The 12,803-nt window shown below is 40.1% G+C and overlaps 1 protein-coding gene and 3 non-coding genes across 8 annotated transcripts; all 4 read right to left on the reverse strand.

Annotated features, from left to right (window-relative positions):
• Positions 1–2,581: 2,581 nt before the first annotated feature.
• On the reverse strand, positions 2,582–2,688 carry LOC117187592. Its single transcript, XR_004472247.1, has one exon. It is a non-coding gene; the product is annotated as a U6 spliceosomal RNA (small nuclear RNA).
• A 613-nt stretch (positions 2,689–3,301) lies between these two features.
• On the reverse strand, positions 3,302–3,408 carry LOC117187593. Its single transcript, XR_004472248.1, has one exon. It is a non-coding gene; the product is annotated as a U6 spliceosomal RNA (small nuclear RNA).
• Positions 3,409–3,713: 305 nt separating this feature from the next.
• On the reverse strand, positions 3,714–12,423 carry LOC108157270 (extended synaptotagmin-1). Of its 5 annotated transcripts, none has more exons than XM_033388226.1 (11): positions 12,297–12,421; positions 11,636–11,738; positions 8,774–9,290; positions 8,165–8,716; positions 7,934–8,104; positions 5,919–6,004; positions 5,624–5,672; positions 5,381–5,557; positions 4,894–5,325; positions 4,331–4,834; positions 3,714–4,054 (listed from the first exon to the last, which is right to left on the reverse strand). In XM_033388226.1, the coding sequence occupies exons 2-11, from the start codon at positions 11,674–11,676 to the stop codon at positions 3,965–3,967; spliced, it is 2,619 nt and encodes an 872-aa protein (XP_033244117.1). In that variant the 5' UTR covers positions 11,677–11,738; positions 12,297–12,421; the 3' UTR covers positions 3,714–3,964. The 5 variants fall into 5 exon arrangements, with proteins under 5 accessions (XP_033244117.1, XP_017144747.1, XP_017144749.1 ...); XM_017289258.2 differs by lacking the exon at positions 5,919–6,004 and adding an exon at positions 7,258–7,355; XM_017289260.2 differs by lacking the exon at positions 5,919–6,004 and adding an exon at positions 7,620–7,705.
• LOC117187594 lies at positions 4,106–4,212 on the reverse strand. The gene has a single exon (XR_004472249.1). It is a non-coding gene; the product is annotated as a U6 spliceosomal RNA (small nuclear RNA).
• Positions 12,424–12,803: the final 380 nt, after the last annotated feature.

Here is a 12,803-nt window from a genome sequence, read left to right on the forward strand (position 1 = left end):
AATCTGAAATGGAAGGATGGATGGATGGAGAGCAAGTGAATCGCTACCAGTTTTACCTGCCTAGCGAATAAGGGAGGAAGGGATGAAGGATTAGGGATGGATAAACAGTTTCTAACATAAAAGAACGCTATAAATCTTAAACATATATGAGAATAGGTTTATATACAACTGCGATTTAATTGTTTAAGTTTTACATTTTGCTATAATCATTGTCTATCTATCTAATTTGGCTCACTGTTGTAGGTCTTAGGTTTTTCTGAATGTGGATAAAGAGCTTTTATTTAAACAGACACATGAATACCTTATGAATACATAACACTTATCGGTAATCCAAAATTGTTTCGGCCCCCTTACACACAATATTCAATTTAATATTAATATATTTAATGGTCCTAGGTTGTCAGTTTTTAAGTTTCTTTTTGCAATTTTGTTAATGCTAGTTTTGATTGATTCCAGATGATGGGAATTTTTGATTAATTTACTTATAAATACTATAATAACTATACTGTAAACATATACATATATACTATATACATATGCGTGGTGATATAATTTTAATTTTCCTTTTATGCTTTTATTTTCCTGATGTTAAAACTCTCCATAACCAGAGAATGAAATATTTAGTCTTAAGTTTTTTTCTATTATCCATACCTTCAATTACAAGTTTAATCTTTAGGCCGTCGCATCATTTATCAAGTTTAATTCCCCATTTCGCGGGCTATTTCCAAAATTAATTTTTATAAAAATACAAAAAGAAAACAGAAGAAAAAAAAACACCAAACAAAAACGTAATCTTATTTTGAGTTTTATTATTAAAATCTATCTACTTTATTTTTATTTTATTTTTATTATTACTATAATTATGAATACTTTTGCTCTGCTTCGATGCTAATTTTGTGATATTTGTATTCAGATTTTTTTTGTTTGTTGTGCGGTTTTTTTCGGAGGCGGGTTCCTCGCACTTTGGGTTCTATATTTTCTACATACTATATGCATATTCGTAGCCTTTTTTCAAACTGCTATTTGTTGCTTAACGAGTTGTGTTCAGTTGATATCAAAAATGAAGGAATTAAACTACATTCTAGCTGAGGGAAATGGGAAACGAAACGGATCGATGAATGAGAATAAGAACGAAAATACAAATTACAAAGTGATTCAAGTTAAAAACTTAGAACTTAGGCGATGAACACGTGGACAAAAACAAATTGTAGCTGTTAAAACTAGGCTTACAACAAATTAAACACGAAAACAGAAACAACAAATATGCGCACATAAATTATAACAAAAAAATTAAATACTAAATTACTAAATTGGCCATCAGTTATCTAGGGTTTTCAAATGTCTCATGTTTTAGGAGCTTAACCTCATTACATAAGTGATAAGAATTCAAAATTACAAAAAAAGTTAGGAATTAAAGAGAGTAGGGGATAGTGGATCCACACACACATATACACACACACACACACACACACACACACAAAGTACAAGCGCAAGCAAAGATATATGGTATATGTATATGTTGCTTAGATCTTAGGTTTGTCTTTGTCCAAACAAAAAGTACAGATACAGATACAGATACGATACCGAGAGTAAAAGTAACAAAGAATTCAAGGCAATTGGAGCATTGAAATAAGCACGACAGTTCCTCAGTGTTTAATATTGTATACTTAACATATTAAATATATACATTAAAAACACATACATACATATATGTACATAAATGTTACGGCTATTGTAAATGTGTGTGCTTTATATAAATGTGCTTCAGAGAAACAACCCATTTTTATATAAAAATAAAATAACGAAACTAAGCGAACTACTACCTCAAAAAAAACAAATACAAAAACAAAAGCAAAGCGAAATTAAAGTTTCAGGATTCGGTAACGAAATAATAATTTGGGAACTACAATTTATACATAAAATAAAAATAAAACCAAGAGCCTGATTCATGTGTCCATTTAAAGCATAGATGTATATTACGTATATAGATACATATATATGTGCATTATGTATTTTCAAATAAATTAACATTAGGTATGATACGACAAAAAGAAACAACAAATTTCAAACTCAATTATAAAGTTCTTCGATGAACTTTGTAGAGGTTCGGATTCAGACAACGAAACTCTCAAAATAAATCGTTGGCCACAGTACCAGAACCAAAAACAAAAAAAAAACATTGATTCGAAATCTCCAACTCTGGATTGGATCGATCTAAATTATACAAATATTCATACAGACATATATATATACATATATATATATATATATATATATTGCTAAACAATGATGAAATAAAAACGAAAACTGTGTTGAAAATTGCAAATTTTGTATGCATATTAAGCAAAGATTCAAAGAAAGCGAAAACATAAATGTTATGTCTAAATAAACAAACGTTGGATGTACATATGTGTGTCAAAACGAAACCAATTGTCTATATACACATATACATATATACGCATACAAAATACATACCAAATTGATGATAAATAATAAAACAAACAAAAAAATGCCTACAAAGCAGCAAAACCCTAAGGAAATTCTGTTTTATTTATCCATCATTTCGGGTTTATATGGGCAAAAAAATGTGGAACGCTTCACGATTTTGCGTGTCATCCTTGCGCAGGGGCCATGCTAATCTTCTCTGTATCGTTCCAATTTTAGTATATGTTCTGCCGAAGCAAGAACGAATATAGACCAAAAAAAGCCGTATATATACTGAACCAGTCAGGAAAAGGCACTTGGGAATTGCAAGCAAAGACCAACAAATCCGGTCGCCATCTGTTGTTCATTCTCGTTACGAGCAAAGCTGAGTGTCGCCATCTATCGTTCACTATGCTTTGCTTTTGAGAGAAGGAAATGCCCAACAGCAGTGTTATTTATGACAAACTAATTTGTTTTTTTTTATTATTCCTAAAAAAATCTTTTACCAACAAAAAAAAATATACAAAATTATTATAAAAAAAGAAAGAGAACAAAATAGTTTCTGGATTTTCATATTAATTGAATAACAATAGTCGCCATTGGTGGGATTCGAACCATCATTCATTGGAATCAATGTTTGAGAAATAAAATGTCTGTGGGGTGTTAGCAAATAAATAAATATTTAAATTAAATAAACATTTAAAGCAATGTCCAAGCAGTATTTGTTTAATTTCACTTAATGATTTTAGCGACAGATTCTCACTCTTCTCAAAATTCTTTTTTAAATGCCAGCCATGGCTGTGGCAGGTCCACAGATAGAAATGTCTCCTTGAAGCTATAAAAAGCAACAACAAATTCCAGTTCAGGGAATGTGCAAAAAAATGTGGAACGCTTCACGATTTTGCGTGTCATCCTTGCGCAGGGGCCATGCTAATCTTCTCTGTATCGTTCCAATTTTAGTATATGTTCTGCCGAAGCAAGAACGAATGTAGACCAAGAAAAACCCTATATATACTGTAAAAGTGAGGAAAAGGCACTTGGGAATTCTAAGGGGTTCCACAAAACACGGTAACCATCTGCTTTCCTTTGAGCCTTTTCCTAATTTTTGCAATTTATAAAAGAAAACTAGTTTCCGAGCTATACGCATAATTAATATTATTAAAAAAAAATAAAATAAAAATATTAATAGTTTGGAAATGGAAGCATCCTTTGTGGGTCTTGAACCTGCTGTAAATATAGAAAGGAAGTGCACCTTTGGCCCTTGTAAAGGTATGGAAGTGAAATGATGCTTTGTTGAAAACACAGTTCGATTTATTTGACTACAATAAATAGATAGTTATAAATGTAGAGGCACGACTAAAAGATTTTAGTTTGGTTTCGACCCGACCAAAGGTTATAATACACATAAATTATACACAACAAATACAAAAGGCGTCAAGTGCAATTGGTAAAAAAGTGATTAGTTCTTGTTTGAGTTGAGTTGAGTGGATTGATTGTGCTGTTGTGTGGATGAGACTGCAACGCGGCTTGATGCTTCACTTCACTCGTGCCGCATCTCAGGCTGCAGGTCGAACCATGTGTTCAGACCCGCTGGCGTGGTAATCTCACTGTCGTCCAGAGGTATTTTCAGCTAAAAAAGATAAAAGGAAATTCCAGTTGAGGGAATGCAGCAGAGAAGCAAAAAAATGTGGAACGCTTCACGATTTTGCGTGTCATCCTTGCGCAGGGGCCATGCTAATCTTCTCTGTATCGTTCCAATTTTAGTATATGTTCTGCCGAAGCAAGAACGAATGTAACACGAAAAAGTCCCTATATATACTGTACAGGTGAAGAAAAGGCACTTGGGAATTGCAAGGAAATGCAGTTCGGGGTGGTTCCGTTAGGGGTTGTTGTTAGGGGTTCTTACCATGCCAATGATGGGACTGCTGCCGGACAGAAAACCCTTCTGTGTGCAGACCGTTACCTCGAGCTCCGTCTGCCTGAGCTCTGCTATTGAAATCAGGTACTCGAACGAGGCATCGTAAACCGGATTACAATTGTCCTTGATCACGCCCGTCTTCCGTTTCGACTCCTTGGTGCGTCCCGGCAGCAGATACAGCTTCACATACGGATCGGGTATGTTGCTGGGGTCCCGCAGCGGTATCTTCACGATCTTGTGCAGGGTCACGTCGAGCTTCTGCCTCTGGGCACTGTACCGTATGGACATCTGAATGCGTCCAAGGCCGTGCTCGCCCGCCGTCGAGCTCGTCTCGGGGAAGTGATGGGTCAACACCGAGGCGGCCAGCTCGCTAATCGGCTTCTCGCTGGACGTGGAGGCAGACAGAGCCGGTGAGATTTTCATGGGCACTGCAAGCTCCTCCTCACTGATGGGTGACTCTGTGGACTGGCGTTTGTTGGGTGCTTGGGGATCCTGTGTACAAGGGATAGAAGGGTTGGTTGATGCTTTTGGAAACTCTCGCTGGGACCCACCTTGAAGGTTGGAGGTGCCACCACAGCCACATCGGGTGTCTTGACAGAGCTGCTGCGTGTGAGGGCCGCCACCTGCTCCAAAGCATCGGATTCCTTGTCGATTTCGCCCGGTTTCAATATCCGCAATGACAGCGACATATAGAGCTTGGATTCAGGGCCAGATTTTTGGAGTTGGAAGGGCTGCTGGATCACCTCCATGTTGAACTGCTTGAGCAGGGTACTCAGCGTGTAAGTATATTGACCGATATCGTTGCCTGTCTTCTGGTCGTAGATCTTGATGTTCAGACTCTCGTTGTCGGGATTGCTGACCAGGAAAGTGAAGCCCTGCTCCCACACGGGGGAGTCGTCCCTCATGATCATAGCCGTCTGCTGTTTCTGCTTGTTGAGGCTGCACACCAGATAGGGATCGGGCTTGGAGCTGGACCGAGCTTGCTGTGGATGCAACGCATATCATGATCTGTGGGCTAAGGAAATGGAGTTGTCTTACCTTCAGATGCCTGGCCGAATCGATGAAAACGCTGAGTACCGCCGAGCTCATGGAGGTAACCCGCAGGAGCTGGGTTTCCAGCAGGATCTGCTGCAAATCATTGGGATCAGCGGTTAGCTTGTACCACTGCAGGCGAACATGCAGCAGACCATGCTTGGCATCCTCTAGAGTCAGCCACTGTTGAATAGTTTTGGGGGATTACTAAGGATTACCCAAAGGATGAGTTATTCCGGCTTTACTCACGCTATCCACAACGCCTTTTTTGATCACGCTGGCTATATCGATGCTGGCTCTGTTTTTGATTGAATGACAACGAGGATTAGTTCAACGAAAAATTATAGTGAAAAAAAATTAGCAAAATGAAATGAAAACATTTAGTGTTTAAAATTCATAGCGGGTCATGGGTCAGAAAGTCCCCTGAAAATCAAACAGTTTTCTGTATTCTTGTGCTTCGTATTGGAGGGGGGTTTCAGCGTTTGTGTCTGTGTGTGTACTCATTCGGTATGAAATCAATCAATCAATCAATGGGTTGCCTAACCTGCCGAGCGACTCATCATCACTAGTGCGGTCCCAGTCAAAGAGTCTGAGCACGAGTATGGCATGCTGCGAGACCTCGACCGCAGCCTGTGCTCCGTTCGCACGTTCGAACAAAAAGCAATGTAAAAGACATTTTTTCGCATTAATATTGGGGTTAGTTCCAGCGCAAACTCTAACAAAAAGTACACGTTCATCGAACGGGTGGAGATATTTACAGGTTCGGCGGTTCTAAACTACAAAAATGGTCAAAGGCATGCTTTAGTCAGTGTTTTCTTCGTTTTTTTTGGGGGGTGGTGGGGGGGGGGGGGGGGGGGGTGTTCATATCCGTGTCTCGTGGTACAGGGTGCTCCAGCCTGGGCTGCTCGTGGTGTCAAAGGGCATGCAAGTTGTAGTCCGTTTTGTGAAGGTGTTGAATATTTCGTTTGTATCTCGGATATTGCAGTTTCCGTGAAGTGTTGGATTCTTCGATTGTGCTTTAAAGTGTAGTGGAGAAACTGATAGACATGTACCATTTTTCAATTCCAAAATTAGATATGAATGGTTTAAAGTCTTATCTAAGAAAGTTATACGTCAGCAATTCTCAAGAATTAAGGAATTCTTAGGAAGGAAGAAAGTCTAGTCAGGAATTCTTAAGAAGGATACTGCAGATGCTACTGTTAACGCAGTCCTAAATAAATGGGACCCAAATGGATCTATCTAAATATTCATATTGCCACTAAGGACAATTATCCAGGAATTCTTCTCAGAGCCTGAATATTAGGCTCAAATCAGGCTTAGGAATATCTTTAAGAATCGATTCAAATTTCGAATGATTTGAGAGATTATGGGATTGGCTGTGAAAAAAGCAATTTCAGTACTAAGTGGCAAGAGCTATGCTCGTGCGCCAACCCCCGGCTCACTCGCTTTGTGCGCTCGCGCTGATATGAGTCGAATATCGAGCGGCGACGATGGCTACGAAACAACACTTTTTTATATAATGGAGAAAAATAAAACTCCTCTGCTATTAATGATAGAGTTCTTAGACATTTTCTGATAAAATATGACTCAATCCAAGTTTTTTTTAAGTTCTGAATACTTTTATATTACTTTAAGATGGTTTTCAAAAATAAGAAAAACCAAACGAAATAGAAGAAATTTAAGTTCTCAAATGGGAAGACATCTGTCCATTACTTCCTTCAACGGAAACCGCCTCATCCGTTGATGGCTCATCACTCTTCAGTGTTTCAGGCGCGTGCTGGTTAGTACTACATAAAATATTCCAGGCAGAACTCAAAAAACAAAATGGCACAAAAGAGAACGGCAAATATGAAGGAAATGCAGTTTCATGCGGCAAATACAACCTGCCCAATACATCATCGTTTAGTACACCTGGCATTGTCTGATCATAGTCCCACAAAGAAAACCCAATTAAGTGGCCTATGGTGGTAAAAATACACGCCTAGAAGAATACATACATATGTTGTGAGAGTGTGTGGGTGGTATAGAATAGAATAGAAGATGTACATATATTGAATCCATAGTGTTGTAAGAGTATATAGTGGAGAGGAACCACTCTCCACATGCCACATGCATCATGCAACAGCTTTTCGGGCTTTAATCAAGAACGAACATTACTCACACTGAGGGATTGGGGCGGGGCGCGTTCTCGAAACGAGGGTGAGGAATGGTATGGACTTAAGGTAACAGAAAATATGTGGCTTACCTGCCCAGGTTCTCGTCTTTCTTGGAATCATCCGAGTCCTTCAATTGTATCTCGAAAAATTGACCCATTTCAATAAAAACTGTTGCCTGTTGTTCAGGCGCAACGAGCACGAGTATTCGAGTGGTAAAAGAATGGGTAAAATCAAAATGGAAAATAACAGAAAGGCAAACAACGGCAAAACTACTCAGGAAATTGTGGCATTGTGTGTGTGTGTGTGTGTCATGCAGCAAATCGATCGACAACAACAGCAGCTACAGCTACAAAAAGCCAAGGCAACAAACGTTGGAGCAACAGGACTCCCCCATCATACGCACCTCACACCAGTAGTCCCACTTGGGATTCACATTGTTGTCGATGATCTGGGTCTTGAACTCCTGGGCGCCCACATTGATGATGGCATAGGGATCGGATTTGCCCTTGCCCAGCACACTGATGTCCTTCTTCATCAGATCCTTGGCCTCCACCACATGAATGCGCAGAATGCCCTAGGAAAAAATTACCTTTAGTGCATTTCCTTTTGAGAGAATCCCCCTTCTATTAGTCACCTCTGGTTCGGGCATCTTGAGAGCCACCGCGGACACCTCTTCGCTCAGGGAAATGGGCAGCTTGTTGGGCAACACCATCACAGCGCCGATCTGCTCCACAATGATCCTTCTCAGCAGATCACTGAGGCCCGGCATGTCCATGAAATCGATGACACCAACCAGATTGAAATCGATATTCGGATTGTTCAGAAAGAAGATCTGCAGACCGCCCACCAGGGGCATCGAACGGATCAGGGGCTTCATTACGACACGCACCCAACCATGGATCTGGAAGTCCTTGATGCCGCCCTTCATGCCACCCAAATAGAAATTGATGTCGCAGTCGCTGGCATAGAAGAGATCCAGGTCCATGATGATCTCATTCCGGTCCACATTCTTGTCGTAGATCTTCACGCCCCCGATGCGGGGTGGTATGGTGCCCAGGATAATGCGATCGAAGCGAAAGCCGTTCATCTTGTAGTTCGACAGGGCCAGAGCCACATTCGGTTCGATGGTCTCCTTGACCAGCGTGCGAGTAAAATGATTGGCATTCGGCCAGACCTGTTTCAGAATCTGTAAGAAAAGGGATATCAAATATCTGTAAGCAATTTGGGTAATCGAAAGCCGCACCTTATTCAGCCATTCGCATCGTTCTACATCGGGAAAATACACCCAGGCGGGCAGCTCATCAATTCGCGCCAGGATCACATCCTTCTCGCAGGCCAGCGCCGAGGCCTTGGCTATGTCCCGCTTCTTCGCCGAGGTCTTGCCCAGCTGGTCGCGTGCCACGGACAGGATGACCGGCGCTATCAGCCATGCCACCGACCAGCCCATGTATCCCACTAGATAGATGGAGCCCACAATGGCCACCTTTTTCCCAATCGTATAGAGTATGGAGAAGATGCTGTTCTCGCTGCTGCCGCTGGTGGCCACAGTTGTCGTTGCAGCCGCCGATGCTGCAGCCGCCTCCGTGGGCGTACCATTGCTGATGGGTGCGGTGGTGGCGGTGGTGGGCGTGGGCGTGGCAGCCGCTGCCACGGGCGTATCGTTCATTTTTCTGGGCTCGGCCAGGGGTACGAATGGTTCGTCTTCGGTTGGATTGGGCGGTTCTATGAAGTCAGCCAAGGGCACAGATGTGGTGTTATCGCTACAAAGAGAGGAAGAGAGGGAGAGAGAGAGGCTTTCGTTAAGTGTTTAGCAGATATTTCCGATTGTAAAGCTTCCGAGAATTTGCGGCAGGCAGCTGATTCATTAGCATTTGCCGGCTAAGATGCCGCCGGCATCGAATGGCGATGATGATGATAGAGATGATGATGTCATACTGTGTTCGCCTCTGGCTAGAAATGTGATCTTGGAATGCCTCCCCAGTCGCTGTCTATACTATATGGAACATTTATGGAACAATCTTGCTTGTATTTTGTATCTGTATCTTTTGTTTTTGCTTTTGTTAACTTAGCTTAATTTCTTTAATAGACCCTCGCATTACTCACACAACGAGTACCGAGTGTGTGGGTGAGGCAAATTGACACAGTTTTACGAGTTTTCTGTTGGGGATACAAACTGGGGGGTTACCTGTTGAGTGTGAGGGGGACATGAAATTACTTTCATTTCATTTCACCAAAGGGTAAATCGACTTTCTCGGGAAGTTTGCTCGAAAGAAAATTAAGCCAAAAAGGAAGGATAAAGGCACCGAAGATTTGAAAAATTACTGAAGATATTTTAATGGATTTAAAATAACTAATTTGAAAGACTGTTCGTTAAAGGTTTTCTTGGTACATTCTTAATGCTGTTATCATAATTTTTAAAAGGAAATAAATTAAGATAGTCTAGTCTTTAAATGGGAATTAATGATTGCTGATGACTGAAAGATTACTGAAGATATTTTACAGGAATTTCCTGAATGTTTTCCTAGAAAATTCCTTCAGTTAATTTTTAAAAGGAAAAATTAAGATAAAGGCCTGTAATATTTTGAGTATTACAAATACAAACATATACATTAAATTATGATCTCATAATTTTGTTGTGTTCTTTTCTCATTTAATTATTCTTCATCCATTCGATTAATTTTAGTCCCGTCTTTAAATGGCCTTTAATATTCTTAACTTTGAGAATTAAAAATATATACATATATATTCTCTCTCATAATTTCCCTGTGTATTTATTCTTCCGCATAAACATTTGTTTTCTCATTTAATTATCCTATTTCCGTTTATTTCATTTTTATCAGGAAAAATACAAATAGTCAAGCCTTCAAGTGGCCTTTTAATATTCTTAATTTTTTGACTAATCAAAGCCAAATAATTCCCCAGCAAATTACCATTTCTGTATTGTTTATTTTTATTTTCATTAAATTATGTTCTCATAATTTCTCTGTGTATTTATTCTTCCGCGCAAACATGGCCGTTATTTTCCTTCTGTTTTTTTTTTCTCATTTAATTATTCAGCGCCTTGGCAGCTGTTGACTTTATTCAAATATTCCCAGAAACAATTCCTCGCCTCCTGTTATCCTGCCTTTCATTTTCCTCCTTTTGTGGGCTTTGGGGACTCATTATAATACGAGTATTGCTGGCTGTAATTTCTCCCGCGCTTGTGGCTATACATTTTAGGCCCCAACCTTGACTCGAATAATCTGCTGCCAAGCCGTAACTTTTCCAAGGGGTTTCTGTTTCCCCACTCAAAATATATTGTTTTACGCTGCTGTTTAACGCTTTGTTTGCTGTAAACAACAAAGAAAAACCAAACATTTTCACTAAGCTAAATTCTGGGAGGGCTTTTTAGCTAGGGGTGCATGAAGGGCTGGGGCAGGGGCAGGGGCAGAGTGCTCGAATTTCGAGTGTTGGCAGCATTAAACTTTTAACTGTTGACAAACGCGAGGGCAATGGGGAATTGCTCTGTTCTGTGCTGCTGGGCAGCACCTGTTGAATGGTGCCCCCCATCCCCCTATACATGCCAGGCAGCAGCCAGAGAGCCAGAGAGTGATTTCAAGTCTGGCCCAAAGCTGTCTACCTTCGACTGGAGGGAGGGGGAGGCGGCTCTTCTTATTGCCAAGAGCTTGAACCGACATACGTTGTCTTTGTACCCAGTAATCGTAGAGCAAGAGGGCATATTGGATACAAGTAAATGTCTACAATATTAGGAGTCCTCGTTGATCAATATTAGGATTGCTTTTTAGCTGGTCTCGTTTATTTTTGGTAGCCTTTTCCTTGGAGTCTCTTTAGCTGGGGTATGTTTAAGTCTGAACCACAGACTTGTAGTTCCTTAATAGGTTGTTTCTTTTTTTGTACACAGCTGAAATTTCGCTTGCCGTTCAGGTTTCTTACTGATGACGTCGTCGTCTCCGTCGTGTATGTTGTTGATGTTGATGTTAATGCCGATTCTTTATATGAAACAAATGTACGACTGAGTGTGTGTGTGCAGCCATGTGGTTTGTATTTAATGCGCATAAATAAATGATAAATAAATAAATATAATTTCAATTAATTGTTGCATCACCTCATCGTTGTGGCTCTTTGGTTGGGGGTGGTGTTTCGCATTCACTTGTGTAAGTTATTTATGATGTTTTATTTTTTTGAGAGAGTAATTTATGTGCGTGCATCTGAAACAAAAATTTCGGTGCTTAATTAAACAAATCGGTTGATGAGAAGGTCAGTCAGGCAAAGGTGTTTCGTGATTGAACCCATAAATGGAATGCATAAATAAATAACAATTGATTTAAGGTTAAATGTCACTTTTTTCTTTTAGTGTATTCATAAATGTTCGATTCCATTTTTTCCTTTGGCTTAAACGTTTTTCCAGCATGCCTTTCGATGTGCAATTTTTATCTTTGAACGAGAACATCCTATATATTCTAGCCAATCTCTCTTTGGCTGGCAAAAATTCTTGTATTATAAATTCACACACGAAAACCGAAACGAACGGAAAATATATCCAACATTTGCATATACTCGAATAGAAACTGAGGGCATAGCGTATGCTCCCCCTATATTATATGTACAACGTACAAACATATACATATATGTACATGTATGCCCCTATCGGAATTGTTGTATATTTTTTATCAACTTCTATTTTATACACACTTTTTTAAAAAACAAAACCGTATTCTGATTACACACCCAAAGCAAACGAAAAACTGTGTGTGTTTCTTACGCACCCAAAAGACAACTGAAATATTTTATGGATCTGAGGGCCACACTCAATTTATTTTCAATTTTTTTTCAACTGTCTGTCCCGAGCGATTTTCAGCGACTTTTCATTGTGAGCGGTGTTTTCAAATTGAATTCAATTCTCGCTGAGCATCATCCCATCATTCGCACCCAGAACCAGAGGCAGTTTGAGTATTGAGCGAAAGCTCTCCGCGCGAAAGCTCTGCAACAAAAGCCACACACAGACGCTACACACACAGTGGAGTGGCTGCCAGTGCGGATTTACAGTGGAGGGTAGGGTGATAGACAGCTTGTTGCCGCCATGAAAGCCACAGCAGTGGGGCCTGGGCATCACTGTACAGCCTGGTTCTGGGGACCACAACAGGGACATTGTTATCATTACCAGAAATTAATTATGGAATCAAAGTCCAAATCCCACAAATGGAAAGCCAGTTGTAAATTTGTTTGGCCCATCTTTTGTTCGACAGTGTAATGGGATTAGCATGCCTAGGTCC

Source organism: Drosophila miranda, chromosome 2 (assembly GCF_003369915.1).
Source record: "Drosophila miranda strain MSH22 chromosome 2, D.miranda_PacBio2.1, whole genome shotgun sequence".
NCBI lineage: Eukaryota > Metazoa > Arthropoda > Insecta > Diptera > Drosophilidae > Drosophila > Drosophila miranda.